The sequence below is a fragment of the Pituophis catenifer genome, unplaced genomic scaffold (genome assembly GCF_029215685.1).
Source record: "Pituophis catenifer annectens isolate HBS135680 unplaced genomic scaffold, rPitCat1.0.hap2 SCAF_2, whole genome shotgun sequence".
NCBI lineage: Eukaryota > Metazoa > Chordata > Lepidosauria > Squamata > Colubridae > Pituophis > Pituophis catenifer.
This window is the reverse complement of record NW_027256882.1, coordinates 157,931,561-157,953,460: the sequence shown is the minus strand read 5'-3', so window position 1 is coordinate 157,953,460 and position 21,900 is coordinate 157,931,561. Positions and strand designations below refer to the sequence as shown.

General features: G+C 47.0%; 1 protein-coding gene across 1 annotated transcript; it reads right to left on the bottom strand.

Annotated features, from left to right (window-relative positions):
• Positions 1-1,533: 1,533 nt before the first annotated feature.
• NCKAP5L (NCK associated protein 5 like) lies at positions 1,534-21,571 on the bottom strand. The gene is made up of 12 exons (XM_070934896.1): positions 21,500-21,571; positions 20,506-20,610; positions 19,381-19,449; positions 19,246-19,284; positions 16,225-16,338; positions 15,499-15,612; positions 9,958-12,059; positions 7,892-8,054; positions 7,712-7,790; positions 4,700-5,017; positions 3,839-3,978; positions 1,534-2,655 (listed from the first exon to the last, which is right to left on the bottom strand). Exons 2-12 carry the CDS (start codon positions 20,602-20,604, stop codon positions 2,419-2,421), a joined length of 3,474 nt encoding a protein of 1,157 aa, XP_070790997.1. The 5' UTR covers positions 20,605-20,610; positions 21,500-21,571; the 3' UTR covers positions 1,534-2,418.
• Between the last annotated feature and the right edge of the window lie 329 nt (positions 21,572-21,900).

Sequence of the window (21,900 nt, the reverse complement as noted above, 5' to 3'; positions counted from 1 at the left end):
TTCCAATTAGTTTTCCTTTTGTTGTTATTTTAAAAGCAAATTTTTAAAAAGCTCACACACTTTGGCTTGAGTGAAGAGACAAATGTCACTGCCTTACCACGGAGTTCACCCAGTGCCAACCCCACAATGGCCAAAAAGCAGAAGAAAAAGTTTACAGAGTTATGACCTCTTACCAACAGCGGAGCTTCACTTCTGAACAGAGACAAAGAATTGTAGGCAATCAAAGGAAATGTTACTTTGCAGAATGATGCCATGGCCTTCCCTTTCTGCTGGAAGCAGGGTTCTGGGATTCTATACGCTTTAGAAGCTTGAGTGAACAGATTTCTAGCTCGAGCAAAAATGCTGCAGCCCTTAACTCTGCCTTCCAAGACTGCCTTAGCTTTGTCTGGACTGAAGCGGGTGAAATTCAGTATGTTCTGGAGAACCGGTAGTGGAAATTTTGAGTAGTTCGGAGAACCGGCAAATACCACCTCTGGCTGGCCCGAGTGGGGTGGGAATGGGGATTTTGCAGTATCCTTCCCCCAGGAGTGGGGAGGGAATGGAGATTTTGCAATATCCTTCCCCCAGGAGTGGGGAGGGAATGGGGATTTTGCAGTATCCTTCCCCTGCCACGCCCACAGAACCAGTAGTAAAAAAAAATTTGAATTCCACCACTGGACTGAAGGCCACTTAGTAAAAAGAGCAAGAGCGAGGCTATCTTTTCTTAACAGGGCTCTGCAAAATCTGAACTCGAGGGATAACATGCGATTTTGAGCATGTGAGAATGCATGTAACCCGTTAGGAACACTTTTAACGCAATCCATTTTTCTGGGCTTGCACTGCTGTCCCACACAACTGGCATGTAAATCCTAGGAAAAGATGCATTTGGCTTCACGTGTTCTCAAAGAGGTGCTATGCGTGCACCACCCACGCTTGCCAAATCACATTTTGCTCTTCAGATCTGCTCAGGTCTTATCATAAAACATGAGAAACCTCTGCAAACACCAAGTATTTATTCAGCCACACATTCCTTTTTTTTTTTTTTTAACCCCCTTTATTTTTTTAGGAGATTCAAGACAACAGACAGCCTCATTTCACAATAACTTATATAAATAAAAAAGGAGCAAAAGACATCTTAATATTTTAAAATATATCGAAGTTAAAAAAAAAAAAAAGACAACGAAAAGAAAGACTCATCAGGAAAGGGGGCCTGTACACAGCAAAATAGCACCATCTAGGGAACCCGTAGACAGCTCCCATAGAAACAAGGATGAGGGAGAAAAGCAGCTGGGCTGCATGGAAACCAGATCAGCAACATTAATAACTTAATGTTTCTTAATTTTAAAAAAAAAGTTACATAGAAAGGGGAGCAAGGAGTGAAGGCCCAAGCTATCTAACCCAGACATACAGTAGCTCTGAGGTTCTTGTTCCTTCAACTGGATTTGGGAGCAAGGAAGGAAAGGAGGGACCATTTGATGAAATACAATGAGAGAAAAGTGAATCTACTCACATTAAGATGCTTGTCAAGAGGGGTTTCTTCTCGTCAAAGCATCCACACCCCTTAGACATCAGTTTGGTACCCCCCCCTCCCCCTCCCTCAGGCAGCCACATGCTTGAATGAAAGAAATGGATGGAAGGCCCACTTCACTCCTCTTTCCCGATGGATGGGAGTCCTGGTTTTGGCAAAAATCTCACATGCTTTTTAAGGGTCAAAGAGGTGGAAGGAAGGGCTTCGGTAATTTGCTAAGGCAAGCACTGCACTGCCGCTGAGGTAAAAAGGGCAGTTTGGATAGATACAAGGATGGGAAAAATCTTCCCCTGGCAAGGGCATCGTAATTAGCACCACCCCTTCCAGCCTGCAAAAGGGAGGTCAGAGCAAGAGAGTGTTTTGCTGGTGCAATCTGTGAATTGGAATCACTTACCCTTCAAGGGAGATAACCCTCTGCTTAAGTGTACCCTGGAACCCACGACAATCCTCGGTTCCATTTTCCTCCACAGTGAGTCCACCCAGTTGAATAATGGATCAACAAGACCAATTGGACTCCCTCCCACCCGCAGTGCTTGTCACCAAAGGGGATACTACTTAAAATGGGCAAAACCACACACCCCAAAGTTGATCGATGCCATTCAACCGGATGAAGATGCCCACAACCACTTTCCATCATGCCCCTCCTGCCCACCTTTTCTTCCCTTTCTGTCTCTTTTTAATAGGCAAGTCAGGTGGTGCCCTGCTGAAAAACTCCCATTTCCCTGCTTTTAAGAATGGGCAGGGAGCTGGTGTGGAAGACACGTTACGTTCTGGTGCAGGCCATGATTTGGTTTGGAAGAATCAAGCGGGATTCTATGGGCAAGAGCTGGGCCCTCAAAGCACCAGGGCAGGAGCATGTGGCAGTGTGTCAACCCAGGAAGTCAATGCCCTCGTTCTTCCTCAAGATGCTCTCAGCCCTGACTGCCACAGGAGGATAAGCTGTCATAGAGAGAGTCACTGAGGGACTCCGAGTTCTCCAGGCCCGGCTGGCCCTCTGGACCCATATCCCTGGAACAGGCTTCTGTGCTGCCCTCTTCACCCACATCAGAAGCACTGGGGGTTCGGCTGCTGCTGGTGCTGAAAGCCGGGGAGGCCTGAGGTCCCTCTGAGGACGTCCGTCTTCTCTCGACTACATTGCAAGCCGAGCCCTGCAGAAGCAGAAGGATAGAACTGCTCAATAGGAGAAAGCCGGGGAGGCTGACCATCCTGGTTTGGGTTTTGCCCTATTTCTATCTTACAGCTACTGAGAGCCACGTGAGGTGTGGCTAGAGGGCAGGGACGAGCTCCACAACTGCATTTTGTATTTTCAACACAAGGGGGGGAAATTAACTCTTTTTTTCATTCATAGGTCATTTAACAATCTTTCAACAATCCTTTGAACTTGGGACAGTTGGTGAACGAGTGGTACTTGCAACCAGTCTTCAAAGCTTTGGCCGGCTCAGTGCTCTCTGTCACACAATGGTGATCTAGATAGCTCAGCAACCGGCCCAGATTTCCAACTACTGCGGTGTCCCACAATCCCATGGTCACAATTTGCGACCTTCCCCCATTGGCTTCCCACAAGCAAAGTCAATGGGAAGGCCAGCAGGAAGTCAAAAGTGGTGATCACGTGAGGTCCTTGTTTAACAACGGTTAAGTGATTCACTTAACGATGGTAACCGGGAACTAGCAGCAGGATCACATGACGTTGCACATGATGATTGCAGTTTTTAGCCACGGGAAATCTGATTCCAATTACCGTAGTTAATTGAGGAGATGGCCCTCTATCTCTTCAGTTCCTGGAAAACCTAGAAACTAACACAGCAGCCAAAACAGTCTAATTGTTTACGTACTGTATTACGATTAGATTGTTATCCCGCATTTTTATATATAACCCATGGTTGGTAACATACTTAACATTCAGTTATGGATTTTGTATCCTGTTTGCATGCTAAAGAGCCTTGTCTCGTGAACTTGCTCCTTCTTCTACACTAAAAGCTGAAAGTGGAGCCATAGCTTTGGGGCAAAGAGGAAGGAGATGCCGTTGATAACTGTTCCCTATAGCATCACCCACTGCGTGATTTTGTAAAGATGTCTTAGAATGACTAGAACCACTCAGGAAAACAAAGCTTTCTATGAGATGCTTAACAACAAATCTGTCAGTGCTGGTTACCATCTTCATACACCCTTGTGGATAACATCACAAGCTTCTACAATGATTCTTAGCTTCACAAGCCCTTGGTAAACCAAATACTGTCTGAAATCTCTCTGGGCTTTTTTGCAGTGTGGCATCTGTCTGCCTGCTGCCTTCTTTCTCCCCCCCCCACCCCCAAACTCATCCCTGACCCCTACCATTGCAGAACCATGGAGCTCTTCCAGCCTGTTAGGAGAACAGAGAAAGGGATCCAGGCCCGCCGATGCTTTGGCATTAGGGAAAGTCCAGTTCTTGCCATGTTGGATACGCCGGGGATTGCTGGCTTCGCTGCAGAGATCTGTGTAAGAAAGATCAGGAAGTCATTACCAGTGAGCTGGGACCAACGTCGCATCTGCTTTGGGACAACACAACAGAAACAATGTGAGTCTGGATAAGGAGTGAACGTTTTGCATCTTTTAAATGCTGAACGAACTATATTTTAAAACATTAGGTTCACATTTTATGATATTTGATCCGCATCAGGAATAGGATTCCAAATGACATTGTACATTTCTGCTGAAATGACCTGCACAAATTAGTGACAAATATTCAAAAAGTAAGGAGAACATCCTGATTTTTCTATCAGTTAAGGACAGAACGACTTAAGAGTCTTCCTTCTGGTTTTTCGTACCACTTCAGCATCTTAGAAATACACAAATCAACATCTGGCCGATTCTTTTCATTGCATAGGACTGTCTGGCCTTCTAAGTTCCATGCATGGAAAATTGTCTCACAGAAGAAAAACTATGGATCCCTCTAAATCAGAATTGTAAACTGCGTCCCTTTGACCAGCTTATAGTCCTTCTAACCCTAACCCTAAAACTACTCGGCGAAGAATTTAAGCCAAACGATCCCTTTAAGTATTGAAGAACAATATAAATGAAATCGGTTGAGCGCCACTGGTAAAGGCACATTAGCAAAACGTCTGCTTGTGGAATACGTGTGTACATATATACGGTTTCAGAAAAAGAGGACAATACATAGCTTCTTTGGTTAGATCTCTTTCAAATGGTACGAACCTTGCAGGCAGCCCCTGCGATCATGGTGGCTGAGGGCCGGCTCTGCACTGGTTAAGATGCCATGGAAAGCTGGCATGCTTTGGTGCTTGCTAGGCCCCATCAGGTCCTCTGCGCTTGGCACTTCCCTTTCCAGCGTTCGGGCTTTGCGGGGCACTCTGGTGACAGGTGGGGGACCTCTAGGTGGGAGAGGTCCTGCTGGTGGAGGATCCAACCGAGGTCTCAGTTTCGGGACACTCTTGCAGGGCATCCCACTGCAGTAGTCAGGAGGGGGGAATGTGCCAATGCCGCTGTCCAGAGTCCGTGTCAAGGAGCTACACACTGTGGGCATAAACCAGAAACTACAGGTAGTCCGTGAGTTATGACCACAATTGAGCCCAAAATTTATGTTGTTCAAGTGAAACATTTGTTATAATTGAGTTTGCCCCATTTTACAATTTTTCTTGCACAGTTGTTAAGTGAATCATTGCATTTTGTTAAGTTAATAACATTGACTGCTAAGTGAATCTGGATTTCCCATTGTTTTTGTTTGTCAGAAGGTCGCAAAAGCTGATCACATGACTCCAGTACACTGCAACCGTCATAAATAGGAACCAGTTGCCAAGCACCTGAATTCTGATCACATGACCATGAGGATGCTACAACGGTCATAAGTGTAAAAAATGGTCAGAAGTCACTTTTTTCATAGTCGTTGTAACTTTGAACAGTCACTAAATGAACTGTTGTAAGTCAAGGACTACCTGTATGAGGAGAGATGAAGCCAAAGTCTACACCTCCTCCAGAAATCCATCTCCCTGATCTACTCAGCAGTATACTGCATGTTGGGGGCCATTATATGAGTAAGTGGATAGCATGCAACTCTCCAAATATTGAGCTCCAGGTTTCATGGCCAATGGCCGGAGATGATAAGTTGGAATTTACATTTAGAAAGCCATACTTTTGCTTCCATGAAAATACACCTGCCTGGAGATAAAAAAAATGCTAGAATTTTTATTTCTTATCTTAAAATCAGTTCCCTTAGAGCAGGGGTCAGCAACCTTAAACACTCAAAGTCCCCTGTTCAATTCTGGAGCCGATTGGAAGTCCGGTTCCCCCACCATAGTGTGTTGTGACCCTGACTTCCGAGCCTGTCCTAACAGAGGAAGAGGACTCAGAAGGTGATGGGGAGGAACTGACAAGGCTTCCCTCTCCAGGACCCTCCTCTCTTGGCAATGCCTCAGGTTCCATCCGAAGGCCAAGAGGAACAGCCTGGGATATGCCAGGAGGAAAGCATATAGGAACAACAGATAGGGAGGGAGGATGATGAATCCTGGCTTGATCCCAGGCAGCGTCGGAGGGAGAAGCATGTGCACCAACGAAAGAGGCGTGGGAGGCCAGAGATTGAGCTGGGTCACTGAGCCACACCCCACAAGGAATAAAAGTGGGTGTGATTGCTCTTCAGGCTTTGTGACGGTCAAAGTTAAAAACCTGAGAGTCACATCGCGTTACCTGAAATCTGGCTTGTGCATATTTGGATTGGACCTTGACTAACTCTTGCTTCGTGGATTACTTTTTGCTACTGAACTGGACTGAGGATAAACTCTCTCTTGCTTACTGTGAGTGAAAACTGACTTGGCAGGCATTTCGCAGTTTACTGCCAAAACTCTTATCTGCAAGGGATTTTAGTCTGATTGCATAATAAAATCTTGGCAGGCGTGCCTGGTGGTGTGTTTGCCTGTGTGGGGAAGGGGGACAGAACATAGTGTCTCCTCCTAGCGCAGCATCCTTTTTCCTCTACCTGTCCTAACCGAAAGCCCTATCAATTGTGGAGCCAACTGGCAACAGGCAGCAGAGGGATGAAAGAGCCACATGCGGCTCTAGAGCCGTGGGTTCCTGACCCCTGCCTTAGAGCAACAGTCCCAACCTTTCCAGTTCTGCAGACTAGCAATGGGGGAAGCCGGGGGGGGGGGGGGGAGAGAATCAGAAGGGGATGGATTCGCACAAGGGCCAACCGCTTGTGTGGCCCAGGGGTTGGGGACCCCTGCCTTAGAGGTGAAGCAAAGCAGAAGACAGAGATGTAATTCAATGGTCAGCCACCTTTTAAGACATTCGCCATGTGATTTTCCACAATAAAAAAAAAATTAAACATCGTTTTAAAAATTAAGAAGTTAAAAAAAAAATTCTAAATAATGAATGGGCTCCCACCTGCTCTTTGAGATATGTGAAGTTTTTGATTTTTTTAAAAATATATTTGAGCAGCCCACCATGTAGGTGAGTTTGCAACTGCTGTAATTGTGGACAAATGTTGCTGATTCTCCAACACAACATGTTAGTTATTCCGTCCTCACTGCCTTTTCTAATGTTCAACAGTGCATATGTCTCCACCCACTTTCTTCTGTCCTCTTTCCACAATTAGGAAGAAAATCCAGGAAACGGGATTTCCAACCATCTTTACACAAATACCTGATTTTCTTTCACATCTATGCTCTGTGAAGAATGACATGTCGGCAAGCATTACCTAATTGTTGTTCTTTTTAAATTCGATGTCTAACGTTCTGTCAACATCTAGATGTTCTAAACTTTTGATTCCCAGGATTCTCTTGATATCATTGGCATCAATCACGCTGATGGGAGAATTATGGGAACTGTAATTCAGGTCAAAGGATATGAAGTGGCAGAGAACTGCATTACATAGGATAAAAATTCTCACCCCCATTTTTATCATCTCATAATTGGAACGAAGCCACCAGACCCCACTACAGATAGGATATGCATTTCCTTTCTAGGAAGCAATTCTCTGTGGTAGTAATTTCCTGTGTAAACTTGGGAGTACAATTCATGGAAGCTTGTGTGGAATCCTGGGAATATCCTTGACAGGACTTCATTCTCCTTGTGGAAGAAATAAACTTGATTTTTTTTTTTACTGCATTTCAACAGTACTAGTCCCCAAAGACCATCCTATACTAGCTGCTAAGTTAAAATAACAGCTCCTTCGCCAACCCCCAGCCGATCCCTTCCGCTTTCCTTGGAGCTCACCGGCAAAGTGCTGGGAGGTCACCAGTTCAGCCAAGCTGTCATCGGATGGCAGCTCTTCCCGCAAGGCAGCTTCGTGAAGCTACAGGGGAGACAAAGGAGACAAGAATGAGTCCTCTGGCAGCCGAGGCGTGGATGAGGGGCTTCGGGATGCTTCCCTCCCACCCACCCCCGAAACCTCACCTTGTCTGGAGCCTCCGGACAGGCATGGAGGTGCCCAACAATGCCATTGCGTGGCGGCCGGATAAGGCGGGGATCTTTGGCATCACGCAGGCCTCTTTGTAGGCCCTGTAGCTCATTCTTCTGCTCCAGATGAGTCTCACACGGTACCTCTTTCCCATCCACCCTGCAAGTGTAGTGGAGGTCAGTACCCTGAAGCTTCTCTTTCTTTCAATCCTTAATCCCCGTTTTGCAAGATCTGTAGGGTCTCCTCGCAGGAAAGAGACCTGGGACCCTCTCTAAATACTATCCCAAGAGTAGGAGAATGGATGTCCTTCACATTGTCTTCAACTACAATTTCCACAAGCCCTGCCCACTGGCCTTGCTTGCTTGGATTGGTGAGAATTAAAACTGCCAAAACATCTAAAACAGGGGTGTCAAACTTGATTCATTGGGATTGTATTTGACCTCGAGGGGGGGGGCGTGGCCAGGGGGCGTGGCAAGCTCGACGCCACTCATGTCGGGGACTGGGAGGGATCCATTGTCTCCAGTGGAGGAAGGCGAGACTAGGGAGAGTGCCAAACTCTTGCCCTGCAGAGCAGCCTCACTGTCCCTCTTAGGCCCCGCAGAGGACCCCTGGATGGTGGCACAGGCTGTGCAGAGCCCTAGGCAGCGGAGGGCAAGCGCCCACCCCCGCCCTCGAGCTCCCAGGGCACCGGGACTCCACAGCCCAGCCCAGTCCAGCCCCGCTTTCCCGAGGGTGTGCTTACCTCCTCCTCGAGGCTGCTGCTGCTGTGTTCGCTCTCCTTGGCCAGGTTGCTCATGGTGTGTGCAGGAGAGCAAAGTGTGTGAGCGGCCCACTCCCTCTCCACGCAAGGAGACCAGCTTTGTAACCAAAGCATCCTCATTAATAGGATGGGAGACAACCAGGAGAGGTCAGGAGGAGGAAACAAGGGGATGGCGAAAGGGCAGCATGGCTGCTGCTGGCCAAGTGCTAAGGCAGGACTTCCCTCAGATCCTCCCTCCCTCTCATTATAGTCTGCCTTCCTTCCTTCCTTCCTTCCTCCTTCTTCTTCCTTCCTCTTTCCTTCTTTTTCCTTACTTGTTCTCTTCTCATCTTTCCTTCTTTTTCTTTCCTCTTTTTCTCCTTTCCTGTCCCTTCTTGGATGCTCAAATGCAAAAAGGAAAACGTTTCTCCTTTTGTTTTGTATTGCTTTTAGTTTGTTTTGCTAGCCCTCTGTCAGCGAAAACAGAGCCCAGGGGGGTACGCACACACCCCCGGGACCCCGTTTTCGTCCACAACCTCTTGCAGCCCTCTGGTAGCCAAAACAGAGCTCCGTTTTGGCTGGCAGAGGGTTGCAGCAGGCCGTCGTGGCCGAAAACGGAGCCTGGGAGAGTGCGCGCAGTCCTCCTGAGTTCCATTTTTGCTGGCAGAGGCACGCGGGCCAGTCCTTTGCTATTTCCAGGGTGGCCCTGTGGCCAGACGTGGGCCTGGAGTTTGACACCCCTGATCTAGAGGACTTGCCTCCTTTCAGTACATGGCTTGCAAAGCTCAAGATGTCACTTCTTAAGTCCATCTCTCAATCCATCAGAGCCAAAAATCATAACCCTCATTTTCAGGCTCCTTGATTTTAACTCTGGTTACACCATAGCTTGTCAAAGATATCCAGAATATGGGCCCCGTTAGCAATCTTGAGGGTGATAAATTTTATTTAAAAACAAAGGTGGAGGGGGGGACATTTTAGTTCTTTAGGAATGTGAAAAAAAGCTTGGAAACAAATGGGCAGCATCTGGTGAAGTCTTAAAAGATTAAAAAATTGGGGGGGGGGAGTGTTTGTCCCTTCTAAGAAGAGTTTCACTCAATCTGTACAGCTATTCGTTACCCTCTTACCACCTCACTGGCTCCACTCTTGAGCCCAAGCAGAAATCTTCAGTTTTATGCAAATTTGGAACCCAGAGTTAGTGTGAAACAAAGCGCTGATCCTAGCTTAAGTACGGCATCTCTTGGGGTGAGATCAGCCTTCAACAATGTGCCTTTAAGCCCTTCCAGGCAGATACCCCTCTGATCCGCTCTCTCTGCTCTGACTTACCTATTGAGCAGCTGCTGCATGAAGTTCTCTGCAGTCACCTCCTGGTACATAAGGGTGAGCTGGCTGTGTCCGGTGTCACAGGTGTGGGACCGAGTCTTATCCAGGGCCAGCCCATTGATGTAGGCCTTCTCCTCCTCCAGGGCTTTGCGCAGATCCTCCGCCTTCTCCATAAGCTTGGAAATGTTCAAGCTTTCGGACTCCAGCTTGCGTGAGCCGGCTTTGCTGTCCTTGGCTTTGGGAGTCTCCGGCCTCCGGCTGAGGGCAGGCAGCTTGCTCTTACGCAGGCCAAACCAACTGGCAAGACCACTTGAATTCTTCTGCTTGGTCTCCCCTGAGGCCGACCCACCTTTGTGCCTTCGCAGGACATTCTCTTCAATGCCTTTCATCACCTTTTCTTCAATACTGGCGGGAGGCCCAGCTTTGCCCTTAGCCTGGTCTGGGCCAGGAGGGTTTTTGCGCCCAAAACTGCTGGATGCCTTGGCTGTGGGTGGGCATGGCTTGGGTTCTGGAGCAGGGGGTTTGGTTGGGGACTTGGACGGTAACTTGGTCGGGCTCCCGTGGGGACTCTTGGCATTCTTCCCGGGCGGCAGAGGTTTGGAGGGATTTCTGTTCACTGGCGTTCCTAGGGAACGATTCTTGGAGCCCTGGTGCTCAGCATCGTTGCTACGGGAACCCACAGAGTGGGAAGAGTAGCAACGAGCGGTTGATTCGTTCCCATGGCAGGGCTCAGGGTGCTTGAGGCTGCTGCTCCCAGAGCCCAGCCTGGGGTGAGCATCGGGAAGGCTTTCCCCACGCTCCCCTGGCCGGGTAGGGGCCCTCCCCTTCTCAAAGCCCAGTCCCTCTTTCCCTTCCGCTCCCTTCAACCTCCCGAGCACTGTCAGCCGCTCTTTGAAGGGCATGCTGGCTGCCACCTCGAGCGTCCGCTTGGTAGAGCCGCTGGCACCTCTCTTGGAGTTGTCGGGGTTCCTGCGGGCCAGAGGAGGCGAGCGCCTGCTCTCAGAGACCGACTTTTCCCGGTGGCCAGCAGGGAAGGGCTCCAGCGAGACATCACAAGGCGGCACCGCCCGAAGAGGAGCCAAGCGGCAGGAAGGCAGGAGTGCCTCAGGTGCATCCAATTTGGTATCACGGGATGAGGGGGACCGAGAGCTCATGGCAGTGCTGAGGGTCAGCTCTAAGATGTTCTCATACTCGTGGGGTTTGTGGTACCCAAAAGGGTCTGTTAATGTGGGAGCGATTGTGGGGGACTCTGGGACAAGAGGTCGGCCAGCCTTGGGGGAGGGATGCCCTCCGCCAATGCCAGAGTCAGCAGGAAAAGGGCTGTCGGGGGAGCCCTTGTGGCTAGGCGTCGGGGAGTGGTACACCTCGTACGTGTTACTGCGGCAAGGGATTTTGGAGCTCCGGGTGAGCTGCGGGCTGAGGCGAAGGGCAGCGGGGCTGGGGGGCGGTGGCATTTTCAGCAATTTGAGCACCTTGGAGGGGGAGGGGATAGGGAGCCCTGGCCGAGACTTATCTTTGTCTTCGCTGGATGCAAGGACGCTCAGGTAGGCTGGCTCCCTGCAGGCAGAAGGAGGCCCCAAAGCCTCTAGGCAACTCAAGGCCTGGATGTGCTTGTAGCTCCTGCCCTGCCCTTCGGGGTTTCCCATCAAGCAGGGCCCACTGGGCTCCCCATTGAGCAGGGCACTGTCGCCAGCCTCCCGAAGGACATGCTGCAGGTACGTCTCCACCTCACCTAATTCCAGCTTGTGTTCAGCCAGTGCACTCAGCAACACTTGCCCTGGGAGTCCTTTCTCTGGAGGATCGGCTTCCCCAGCCTCATCGGAGGAGGAGGAGGAGCTGCCCTCACTTTTCAGTGGAGGCTGCCTAGGCACCCCTTCACCCTGAGCCAGCAGCAGACATGGCCAAGCTTCTGCAGTCACTCCTTCTGGGGAGCTCAGCTGCCCAGGGTCTCTCCAAGGGGAAGGAAAGGCGAGCAGTGGATCCATCTCTTCCAAGGAACGAAGCACTTCCAGGATTTGGGCCTTCTTTCGCAGGAAAGGGGAGAGAGCTTCCAGAGATTGGAGATTAGATCCCGGAATTTCCAGACAGTGTTCTTCAGAGATGACCTGGGACGCAACCAAGACATACAAAATGGAACAAGGCCAGCTTTTGATTTCCGTTTCTGCCCTCTTGACCACAATATCCCATTTGTTATTTCTGGTGGTGTCCCCAGACTCCTTTACAACCAGATCAAATGGTTTATTCTACTCTTCCACCAGTCTAATGTAGTCTCCTACAGTGGGCAAAAGTTCCCCAGAAGTAGCGGAGAAAGAATTTTTCCATCCCCTTCTGCTCAATATTATTTAGCCGCCCAGAGTCCCTCAGGAGTTGGGCGGCATAAAAATGTGACTAATAAATAAATAAATAAATACATTTTTAAGTGGCAACATAATGGATTGAAGCTAAGGAATTCTGCCTCCTCCTCTCCATGTGAATTTTACCTTCAATCCAGGCTGTAGTTTGCTAAAGTGTGCACTAAATGGATGCTACCAAAGAGAAAATATGTGGAGGACTAGAAGAGGTGGATTTTAGCTAGTCCTATGAATTTAAGGGACACGGTGTTTATTTTTAATTTTGTTTAAAAACAATGAAGCTCACTTGTTGAGATGGGTGGCAGTACAAACTGATGAAATAAATTGCACTTGTTTGTAGATATGTTGTACAATAGAACCTCTGGTCACGAATGCTTCTGACCACGGCCAAATCGGGTTCCGACCAAAAAATTCACAATTTTTATTTAAATATTTAATTTAAATAAATTATTTTATTTATAATTATTTATAAATTAAATTAAATATTTAATTTAAATATGAATTTGAGAGACGCGGTGTAGGGACACGGTGGCTCAGTTGCTAAGACGCTGAGCTTGTCAATCGAAAGGTCGGCAGTTCACCGGTTCGAATCCCTAGTGCCGCGTAATGGCGTGAGCTCCCGTTACTTGTCCCAGCTTCTGCCAACCTAGCAGTTCGAAAGCACATAAAAAAAAAAAAGCAAGTAGAAAAATAGGGACCACCTTTGATGGGACGGTAACAGCGTTCCGTGTGCCTTTAGTCATGCCGGCCACATGACCACAGAGATGTTTTTGGACAGCACTGTCTCTTCGGCTTTGAAACAGAGATGAACACCGCCCCCTAGAGTCGGGAACAACTAGCACATATGTGCGAGGAGAACCTTTACCTTTACCTTATGAATTTAAGGCACTTGCTTCCCATTACAATCCTGCATCTTCCATATACGTAGAACCTCTGGTCACGACCATAATTCGTTCCATAACTTTGGTCACAAACCGATTTGATTGTGGCCCGAACCTAATTTTGGAAATTTGGCACTTACAAAAAAAGAATGGCGCGGAAGGGGAAATTGGCCGCGAAAAAAAAAATTGTGAATTTTTTGATTGGAACCGGATTTGGTCGTGGTCAGAAGCGTTCGTGACCAGAGGTTCTACTGTATAGCATTACCTACAAACAAGTTCAATTTATTTAATCAGTTTGTGCTGCCACCCAACTCAACAAGTGAGCTTCATTGTTTATAAACAAAATTAAAAATAAAATCAGTTTATTTATTTATTTACTTGATTTTTATTTTTGATTTCCATCAAAATCTTTAGCCTCAGCAAACAGTTTCTTCGGCAGCTCACAATTCAGAAACATGCATTATAATTAAAACCATGAAGGCATTTCCAAAACAACAGGAACAATAGAAGCCATCTACTGTTTGGGTGGGCGGATGATTTCAACCCACAATACAAAGGTTTAAAATACACGGCACCGAGGAAACTTATCAAACTGACATTCACTAACACAGCCAAAGCGATGGGCCCTTTCATATATTTGGGGCCCCAGTCCCCAGCAAAGAACCAGGCCTTTAGTGCCTTATGAAAGGCCAGCAGTGTTAAAGCCATCCTAATCTCTGAATACATTATTGGAGAAAAGAAACCAAAGCATGCACCCATCCTGCCCGAGTGGATCAGATGGGTAGAAATAACTGGGAGAGACGGTCCCCTCAGGTAACTCAGTCCCAAGCTATGAAAAGCTTTAAAGGTGACAACTGGCACCTTGACTTGCACCCAGAAGTGCACTGGCTGTCAATACAGCTCCCAAAGCTCTACATGCACCAAGGTACTGGCACCATTGACTACTTGCACAGCCACATTCTGCCCCAGCTGAAGCTTCCGAAAGTTCCTTTAAGGACCGCCTCATGTAGGGTGCACTGCAGTAGTTCAAACAGGAGATCACAAGGACCAGAATAACAGTGACCAGAGCCTTCCGGTCCAGGAATAGGGACAACTGGCATGCAACCCAGGAGTGTACAAAGTCCCTAAGCATGGCTGCTGCTTGTCTTCAAACAAGAGCCATGGGTCCAGGAAGATGCCTCTGCTGTCTCCCTATTTGGAATTGGGAGGTTAGTGGATGTTTTCTTCTACGGGGATGACCATCTTTTCTTTCTAAGAGCCACAGTGGTTAGAATGCAGTACTGCAGGCTACTTTTGCTGATTGCCGGCTGCCTGCAATTTGGCAGTTCAAATCGCACCAGGCTCAAGGTTGACTCAGCCTTCCATCCTTCCGAGGTGGGTAAAATGAGGACCCAAATTGTTGCGGGCAATAGGCTGACTCTGTAAACCGCTTAGAGAGGGCTGTAAAAGCACCGTGAAGTGGTATATAAGTCTAAGTGCTATTGCTATCTGTACTTGTTATTTTATAACTTTTCTTTTAAAAATTCCAAATGCCGCCCAAAGTTATCAAGCCGAGTGACCTTAGAAACATGTATCAATCAAACAAACAAATCTGCCTGACCCAACTTTTGAAACCAGTTTTGAAGGAACAATCCAGAGGTAAAATGCTATCGGTTCAGGCCGGTTCGCCTGAACCGGTAGTTAAAAATGCTTTAAAAGTTAAAAAAAAAGTTCCAAAATCGTGTGTCGCTCCGCTGATCTTTGGAACTTTTTTTTTTTTTTTTACTTTTTAAGCATTTTTTACTACCGGTTCTCTGGAAAAAAGTTCGTGCGCCACAGCTGATTCCACCCCCCCCAGCTGTTCTACTTACCTCCCCAAGCTTCCTTTTGGCGTGCGGCGCACAGCCAGTAAACCGGTAGCAAACCAGTTCAGATTTCACCACTGGAATAATCCCATATCAGTTTCCCTATGTACAACACAACAGTTCTCCTTTGGTAACCCTTATCTTCCTCTTTTTTTCCCCTTGGAAAAGGAAAAAAAAAAATTCCACTGCCCCCACATCTTATGGTTTGAGTCAGAGCCATGAAGCTCACAGCATAAGATGATGTCTACTGCATCAAAAGTCTACACTTGTGCAGCATTGCATCAATTAATGGCTCCGGGCCCCATTCCAAAAAAAGTACTCTCTCTCCTTGTCTTAAACTATTAACGAAATATGATGCACAGGAAAGCTATCTGAGTGGCACAACGATGAAGCAGTAGCACCAGCAGGTCTGTACCTGTAGGTGGCAATCCAAAAATTAATGGACAATAGAGGTCTTATAGAACATACCTCTCTCTGCAGCAGGCACCGTCCCAGGGGAAACGAAACCGGGAGGTTCTCTACTGCGCCTGGTTGGGAGATTGGGGACGGACTGGAGAGCAAGGAAGCTGGATGGGCTGGAGTCTGAAAAGACAATTAATAGAATGAATGGCTCCAGTAGATCTGCTTGCAGAGAGCAAACGCTCTGAACGACAGCACCTTCAAAAACAAATCCATGCAACGTACTCCCAGCAATTCCCCACTGCTTGGAAATACATGTGAACTCAGCAGCCACACTGATAAACCAACCAAGGTTTATTAGCATTGGGATGCCCCCGAATGACTGTACTTCATTCAAGTAACCTATGACTAACCAGATTTTGGCTTGGCATACTAAATAAATGTAGCGTAGGATAATATGATATAGACTAGAATAGAATTCTTTATTGGCCAAGAGTGACTGGACACACAAGGCATTTGTCTTGGTGCATGTTCATAAAAGAAAAGATACATTCGTCAAGAATCATAAGGTACAACACTTAATGATAGTCATAGGGAAACAGACCAGCTGCAAATGCAAACATTTCCCCAAACATTTGAGCTAGATAAAACAATCTTCTTTCCAGCTCCATCATTCCAAGACTCTGTCTGTATGCCGTCACCTAAAACCCACCCACTCTGCAAACAAATCTTGTCTGTACATGTAAGCAGAGCAGATGATAAGGAAGAAGGGAGATAAAAGACAAGACGACATACCTGGGAGAGAGATCCAGAAGTCAGCTTTCGATGGAAAAGATCGCTGAGAGCCTGGTTTTGCCTTTCCAAATCAAAGACCCGTTTTTTCAGCTTTATGCATTCTTCCCGGAGATCCTGAGAACAGAGAATCTAAACTGTAAGCTAGAGACGAGAGAGGGCCCGCAAATGCTCTTCTCTGGTTTCCTCCCCTCCCCACAGGAATCTGCTAGGTTAGTCTTTTGTGGTCAAAGTGGATTCAGGAGGAAATCAGCATTTGCTGATCAAGGCATACAAATCCCCTTCCAAAAAACCCTGAATCCTGTGACTTGCACAAATAATGCAGGTTAAGGATGTGCATGCATACGTGATCATATTTAACAGACACCGAGACTCGTGACAAAAACTGTAGAGGAGGAGGAAGAGGGAAATAGTACTGTTCAGCCTTCTCTGCTGACACCTGGGAACGTAATACAAAGCAGGTCACACATGTTTTTGGCATGCAAAAAATGTCAGGTGAAATCCCGCCCCCCCACAGAGATTAATAAGTAGAGCTTTGGGTGATGAGCTAATCACGAGGCAAATGCAATTAATGTTTGCAGGACTGATACCAAGCAACTAAGATCTACTATCTGCCTGTCCTTCATCTATATCAGGGATGCACAATGGCTATCAGCTCAAGGTTTACACCTGGTTTTGTTTAGAACAATGAGAATTGCATTCCAAAAGTGGGCTAAGCCACGGCCTCCGTTTAGAGGGAATTTCGGGAGTTTGAGAAAGACGTATTCTAAGTATCCACAAGACTTATAGGTAGTACTTTTGCCTCCTAGCCCCACTCCTGCCCTGTTACACAAAACACGAAATAGGGGTCATATTGTTGGGCCAACCTTTTTGGGGGGAGCCACAAAGGAAGCTGGTGGGCTCCATATTGTCCCAGACTGCATTTTTTTCATCTCTGACTATAGAGACCAGTGCCAAGACTTGTAGTCAAAAGTTCTTCTGACATTCCCATTCCAAAAACTAAGAGCACAAAATCTAGATGTGACTTCATCATTAAAAATGAATTATAAGATACTTACACTCCAACTAAATTTACTCAGTTTCACCCCCATTTTCTCTTTTAATCATACTTTTAAAACCAGTTCTGGAGGTCTATGGGAGATGCATGTAAGATTTCCAGGGAAGACACTGGGCCAAGGGGCTCTGTACCTCAACAATGGAGAAAAGGCTGCATGAAATACAGGTAGGCTTCAACCAGTGGTGAAATCCAATTTTTTTTACTACCGGTTCTGTGGGCGTGGCTTGGTGGGTGTGGTGTGGCTTGGTGGGAATGGCAGGGGAAGGATATTGCAAAATCTCCATCCCCCCCCCCCACTGTGGGGCCAGTCAGAAGTGTTATTTGCCTTTTCTCTGAACTACTCAACATTTCTGCTACCGGTTCTCCAGAACCTGTCAGAACCTGCTGGATTTCACCCCTGGCTTCAACTTATGACCACAACTTAGCCCAAAATTTATGCTGATGTGAGAAATTTGTTAAGTGAGTTTTGCCCCATTTTACAACTTTTCTTGCCACATTTGTTAAATTGTAGTTGTTTAGTTAGTAACATGGTTATTAAGTGAATCTGGCTTCCCCATTGACTTTGCTTGTTGGAAGGTTGCAAAAGGTGAGCACATGACCCAGGGACACTGAAGCCATCATAAATATGAGTGAGGTGTCAAGCCTCTGAATGCAAATCATGTGACCATGGGATGCTGCAACGGTCGTAAGTCTGAAAAATGGTCATAAAGTGACTTTTTTCAGCACCATTGTAACTTTGAATGGTCTCTAAGTGAACTGTTGTAAGTCAAGGACAGCTGTACTCTGCTTGAGTCTGAGTGAATTATGAAGTCCTCATTCAGTTCTCATCTCTAGATAAAGATAAAGGTTCCCCTTGCACATATGTGCTAGTCGTTCCCAACTCTAGGGGGCAGTGCACATCTCCGTTTCAATGCCGAAGAGCCAGCGCTGTCCGAAGACGTCTCCGAGGTCATGTGGCCAGCATGACTAAACCCCAAAGGCATACGGAATGCTGTTACCTTCCCACTAAGGTGGTCCCTATTTTTCTACTTGCATTTTTTACGTGCTCTTGAACTGCTAGGTTGGCAGAAGCTCACCCCGTTACACGGCACTAGGGATTTGAACCGCTGAACTGCCGACCTTTCGATCGGCAAGCTCAGCGTCTTAGCCACTGAGCCACCACGTCCCTTTCTACCCCCAGGTTAAGAGAGGACTTGATCTGGAACATAGGCAGCATTGATCTATCTGAGAAAGTTGTAAGGGTTAACAGGAGCATTTGGACTCTTCTAAAAGGCGATATGAATATTATCACAGGAAAGAGTGGTGGAAGAGTTCACACTTCTAGCAACAAGCAGTTGTTTCTAATTGGTCTCGTGCCTTTCTTTCATGCAATATCCAGAGGTTAATTGTTGTATCAAAGCCTCTCTCCCTTGAGCACAAACAAGCCTAACCCTTCTTAGTCAGCAGTTATATCTCCCATAGTCCAATGTGCCTACCTCCAAGCAGAAGGATCACAGCTAATTCCATTATCCGGAAGTCACCACTGATTTTGTACAAAAAAAAATCCCATAACACATACAAGAGTTCCATTTGTTCCTTCTCCTCTCCTCCTAATGAAGTCCAGCAGAGGATACAGTAAGCGCAGGCACTAAAGGGCCCCATAGAGCATTCCTTTGCTTGCTGACTTAAAATATTTCAGGAAACTTAAAGCAAAACAATAGTTGCTGGTATCCTCTTTTAACTTCATAAATGCCACTGAAATCCATAGAGACATTCTTGGGAAGTAAAAAAAATGGGAAAGGGGGGTGGGGAGCAGGCCTAGGAAAAACAGAATGGGATAAAGCCTCTGGAGGGCTACAAAGTAGTGATTTCACCAGCCTGCTTTCTGTAAAATTGTGTGTGCCTGGCCACGCTCCACTTTTAACAGCTCTCAAAATCCCAAAGATGCCCTCAAGCCCCCAAAGGCCAGGCCTTGGAGACAGACTCACTTTTTGGTTTAACAGCGCTTGTACCACGTGATTGGCTACCTGCAGAAGAAGAAGGAGCAGATATAAGCACAAAGGGAGACGCTATCCCTCCATCAGAAGGTGCTGTCGGGGAAAGAGAAGGCAAAGCAGCAGTACCTCATCCAGGCAGCGTTCATAGGTTTCCCGCTGGTTCTCATTGGCTTGCACCAAAGCCAAATTCTCTGCCTGAGGACATAGAGAAGAGTCAGGCTGCTGGTGAATAAAAAGAGGATCTCAAGTTTCTTCTCCGGGAGGCATACGGGAAAAGAAATGATGCATGGACAACTTTGCTTCTTCTCTCTGCTCTACCCCACTTCTATTGTCCTTGAAAGTTCCTAATCTACAGCATTGCAAAGCTATGTTTTCTACCTGTGCCCATGGGAAAAGAGGGAGGGATTAAAGGTCATTAGGTTCAAGGTTCAAGGGCTGGCACCTTTCAGAAGCCAGCAGATTGTTGTCCCATCCCTTATAAACATGTATCATGTACCCCACTCAAAAACCCAGAATACGACGTTTGTGCGAAGTGCATATAACTCACATTAGGAAGAGGCAGAAAAGGAATACACAACACATAATGAATTCACTTGGGCCTATATGTCTGGTGTGAGGGTTTTATCTTTCCCTGTATGCCATGTTGGAAAAAAGGGTGCCAATTCTGGGGCATTGGGAGTGAATGATCTTGCTTGTAACACCAAGGGAGCACCACAAATTTAACTCATTCACCTATGCGAGCCTCTGTTCCGCCAATAGGCTCATATAACATTCGCATTATTTCTATATAGGTAGTCCTCAAGTTACGGTAATCAAACTCTGTGGTTCATTCAGTGAATCCATAATTCACTATCAGAAAGTTTTGCTGAAAATTTGAGGGTAAATGCTAGTGGGTTTCAGCAAAACGATTAGAAATCGTGGTTCCCTGATAGTGAGTTGCTGCAAATGGCTATAAATGTGCCCCCTTGCCAAACACACGAAATATTTCAAATCCAGGTTGTAAGTACCACCCAGGTAGGTCTGTCAGAACTTCAGTCAGTAAGCAACTGATTTTAAGTTGAAGACCATCTATATGTGCCAATGCTGGGAGGCAGCTCAGATTCAAGCGAAATAATAGATGCTACGTAGCTACCATGAAACAAATTGCTTGCAATGAGATCTCAATTCACTTCTTCTGCCAGCTGTTCATTCGGCTGGTTGCTCTGGTCTCTGGAACCCCTTAATTCAGGAAGACAAGATCAGGCCTCATACCTCTAGCTCCCGGAGTCTCTGCAGAAGGTCCTGGGGTGTCCTTGGCTCATGGCCATCCGCTTCTGGCTTCATCTCACTCTGCAGCTCAATTTCAGACATTGTTTCCTTTGGGCAGAGAGAATCGAGTAAAAGAGAGCCAAGTTCCATGCTCCTGCCACAATAAAAGACCCACCAGCAATTTCAAAGACGGGGGATGGTGGTATAGCAAGGCTGTTCACCAGCTGCCTCCAATAACGCCGTTGGGATTTCTCTAACACAAAGGGTGGTCAGGAATGGGGGAAGAGTTAGGATCCGTGCTTATAGCATGCTTTAGGGCTACAGTTCAGCCCCTGATAATCCAAAGGGGTGCAGAAGATCAGCTGGTATCACAGTGATGCGGGGAAGGGTTAAGGCACCAAGTGGTGCCCTAAGCCCAGCCCAACAATGGTGCCCTATGGCCTTTCCATTGCTTAAGTGACACAAAGACTCAATAAGAGCTGAAAACGAAAATTGAGTTGCGGCAGTGAAAGTCTTACAGACATGATGGGGTGGGGGGGTGGGGACCCTGTGGTGGCCCCTTCCCTTTTGCTTAATGGTTAATCCAGGGCTATGGATGATGCTCTGGAATTTGTGGAGCCTATTTTTTTTGCTCTTCTTTTACTTTATTCAGACTAGAAGTGGGAAGTCTCTGGGGGCTCCCAACTCTATTCTTAACTCCCAAAGCAGGCTTGAAATAGGACCTAGAGACCGCTGTTTGGGGGCAGGGGACGTTGAAGGGTAGAAATTGAAGCCTCCAAAGGTCTTCTGCTTCCACTTTCCCTCTTTTAATTTTTGAATAAAGCACTACATAACCGTGCCAATAAAATCCAGTCATCTTAATCATATTACAATTAGATGGACTGGAGGTGATTTCCAGGGAGTGGATTGCCTCCCCCCCAACCCCCACATCATGATGTATGATGATGATCCCAGCTAATGTCTTGGGCTACCTAGCTCTTTCCCAGCAGTTTCTTACCTTTATTCAGGGGCCCAGTGATGGACACTATGACAAGCCCAACCTCCAGGCTTCCCTTCATCACTTTTGCCTGAAAGAGAAGCAAAGGGAGTTCAGGGTTGCGCACCCTTCATCAAAGGATTGTTGCCTTAAAGACATACATCAGCATTCAGGCAATGTAAGTGAGCAGCAGAGAAGCCGCAATGAGAGCTATTTTTAAACACAAAGCTCCAACTCCCACAGTCCTTTTCCTCCAAGGATTCCCCCCCCCACACCGCCCGTGGTACGTCTCATTCCATGCTTGTGACGGTTGCTAGAGCGCAGTTTACAAAAGAATGGGGAAACATTTGATGCAGCTGGGGCCAATCTGCTGGGTCGTCTTGAAGGAGTTTGGATTTATAGATTTAAGTCCCGATTCCTCT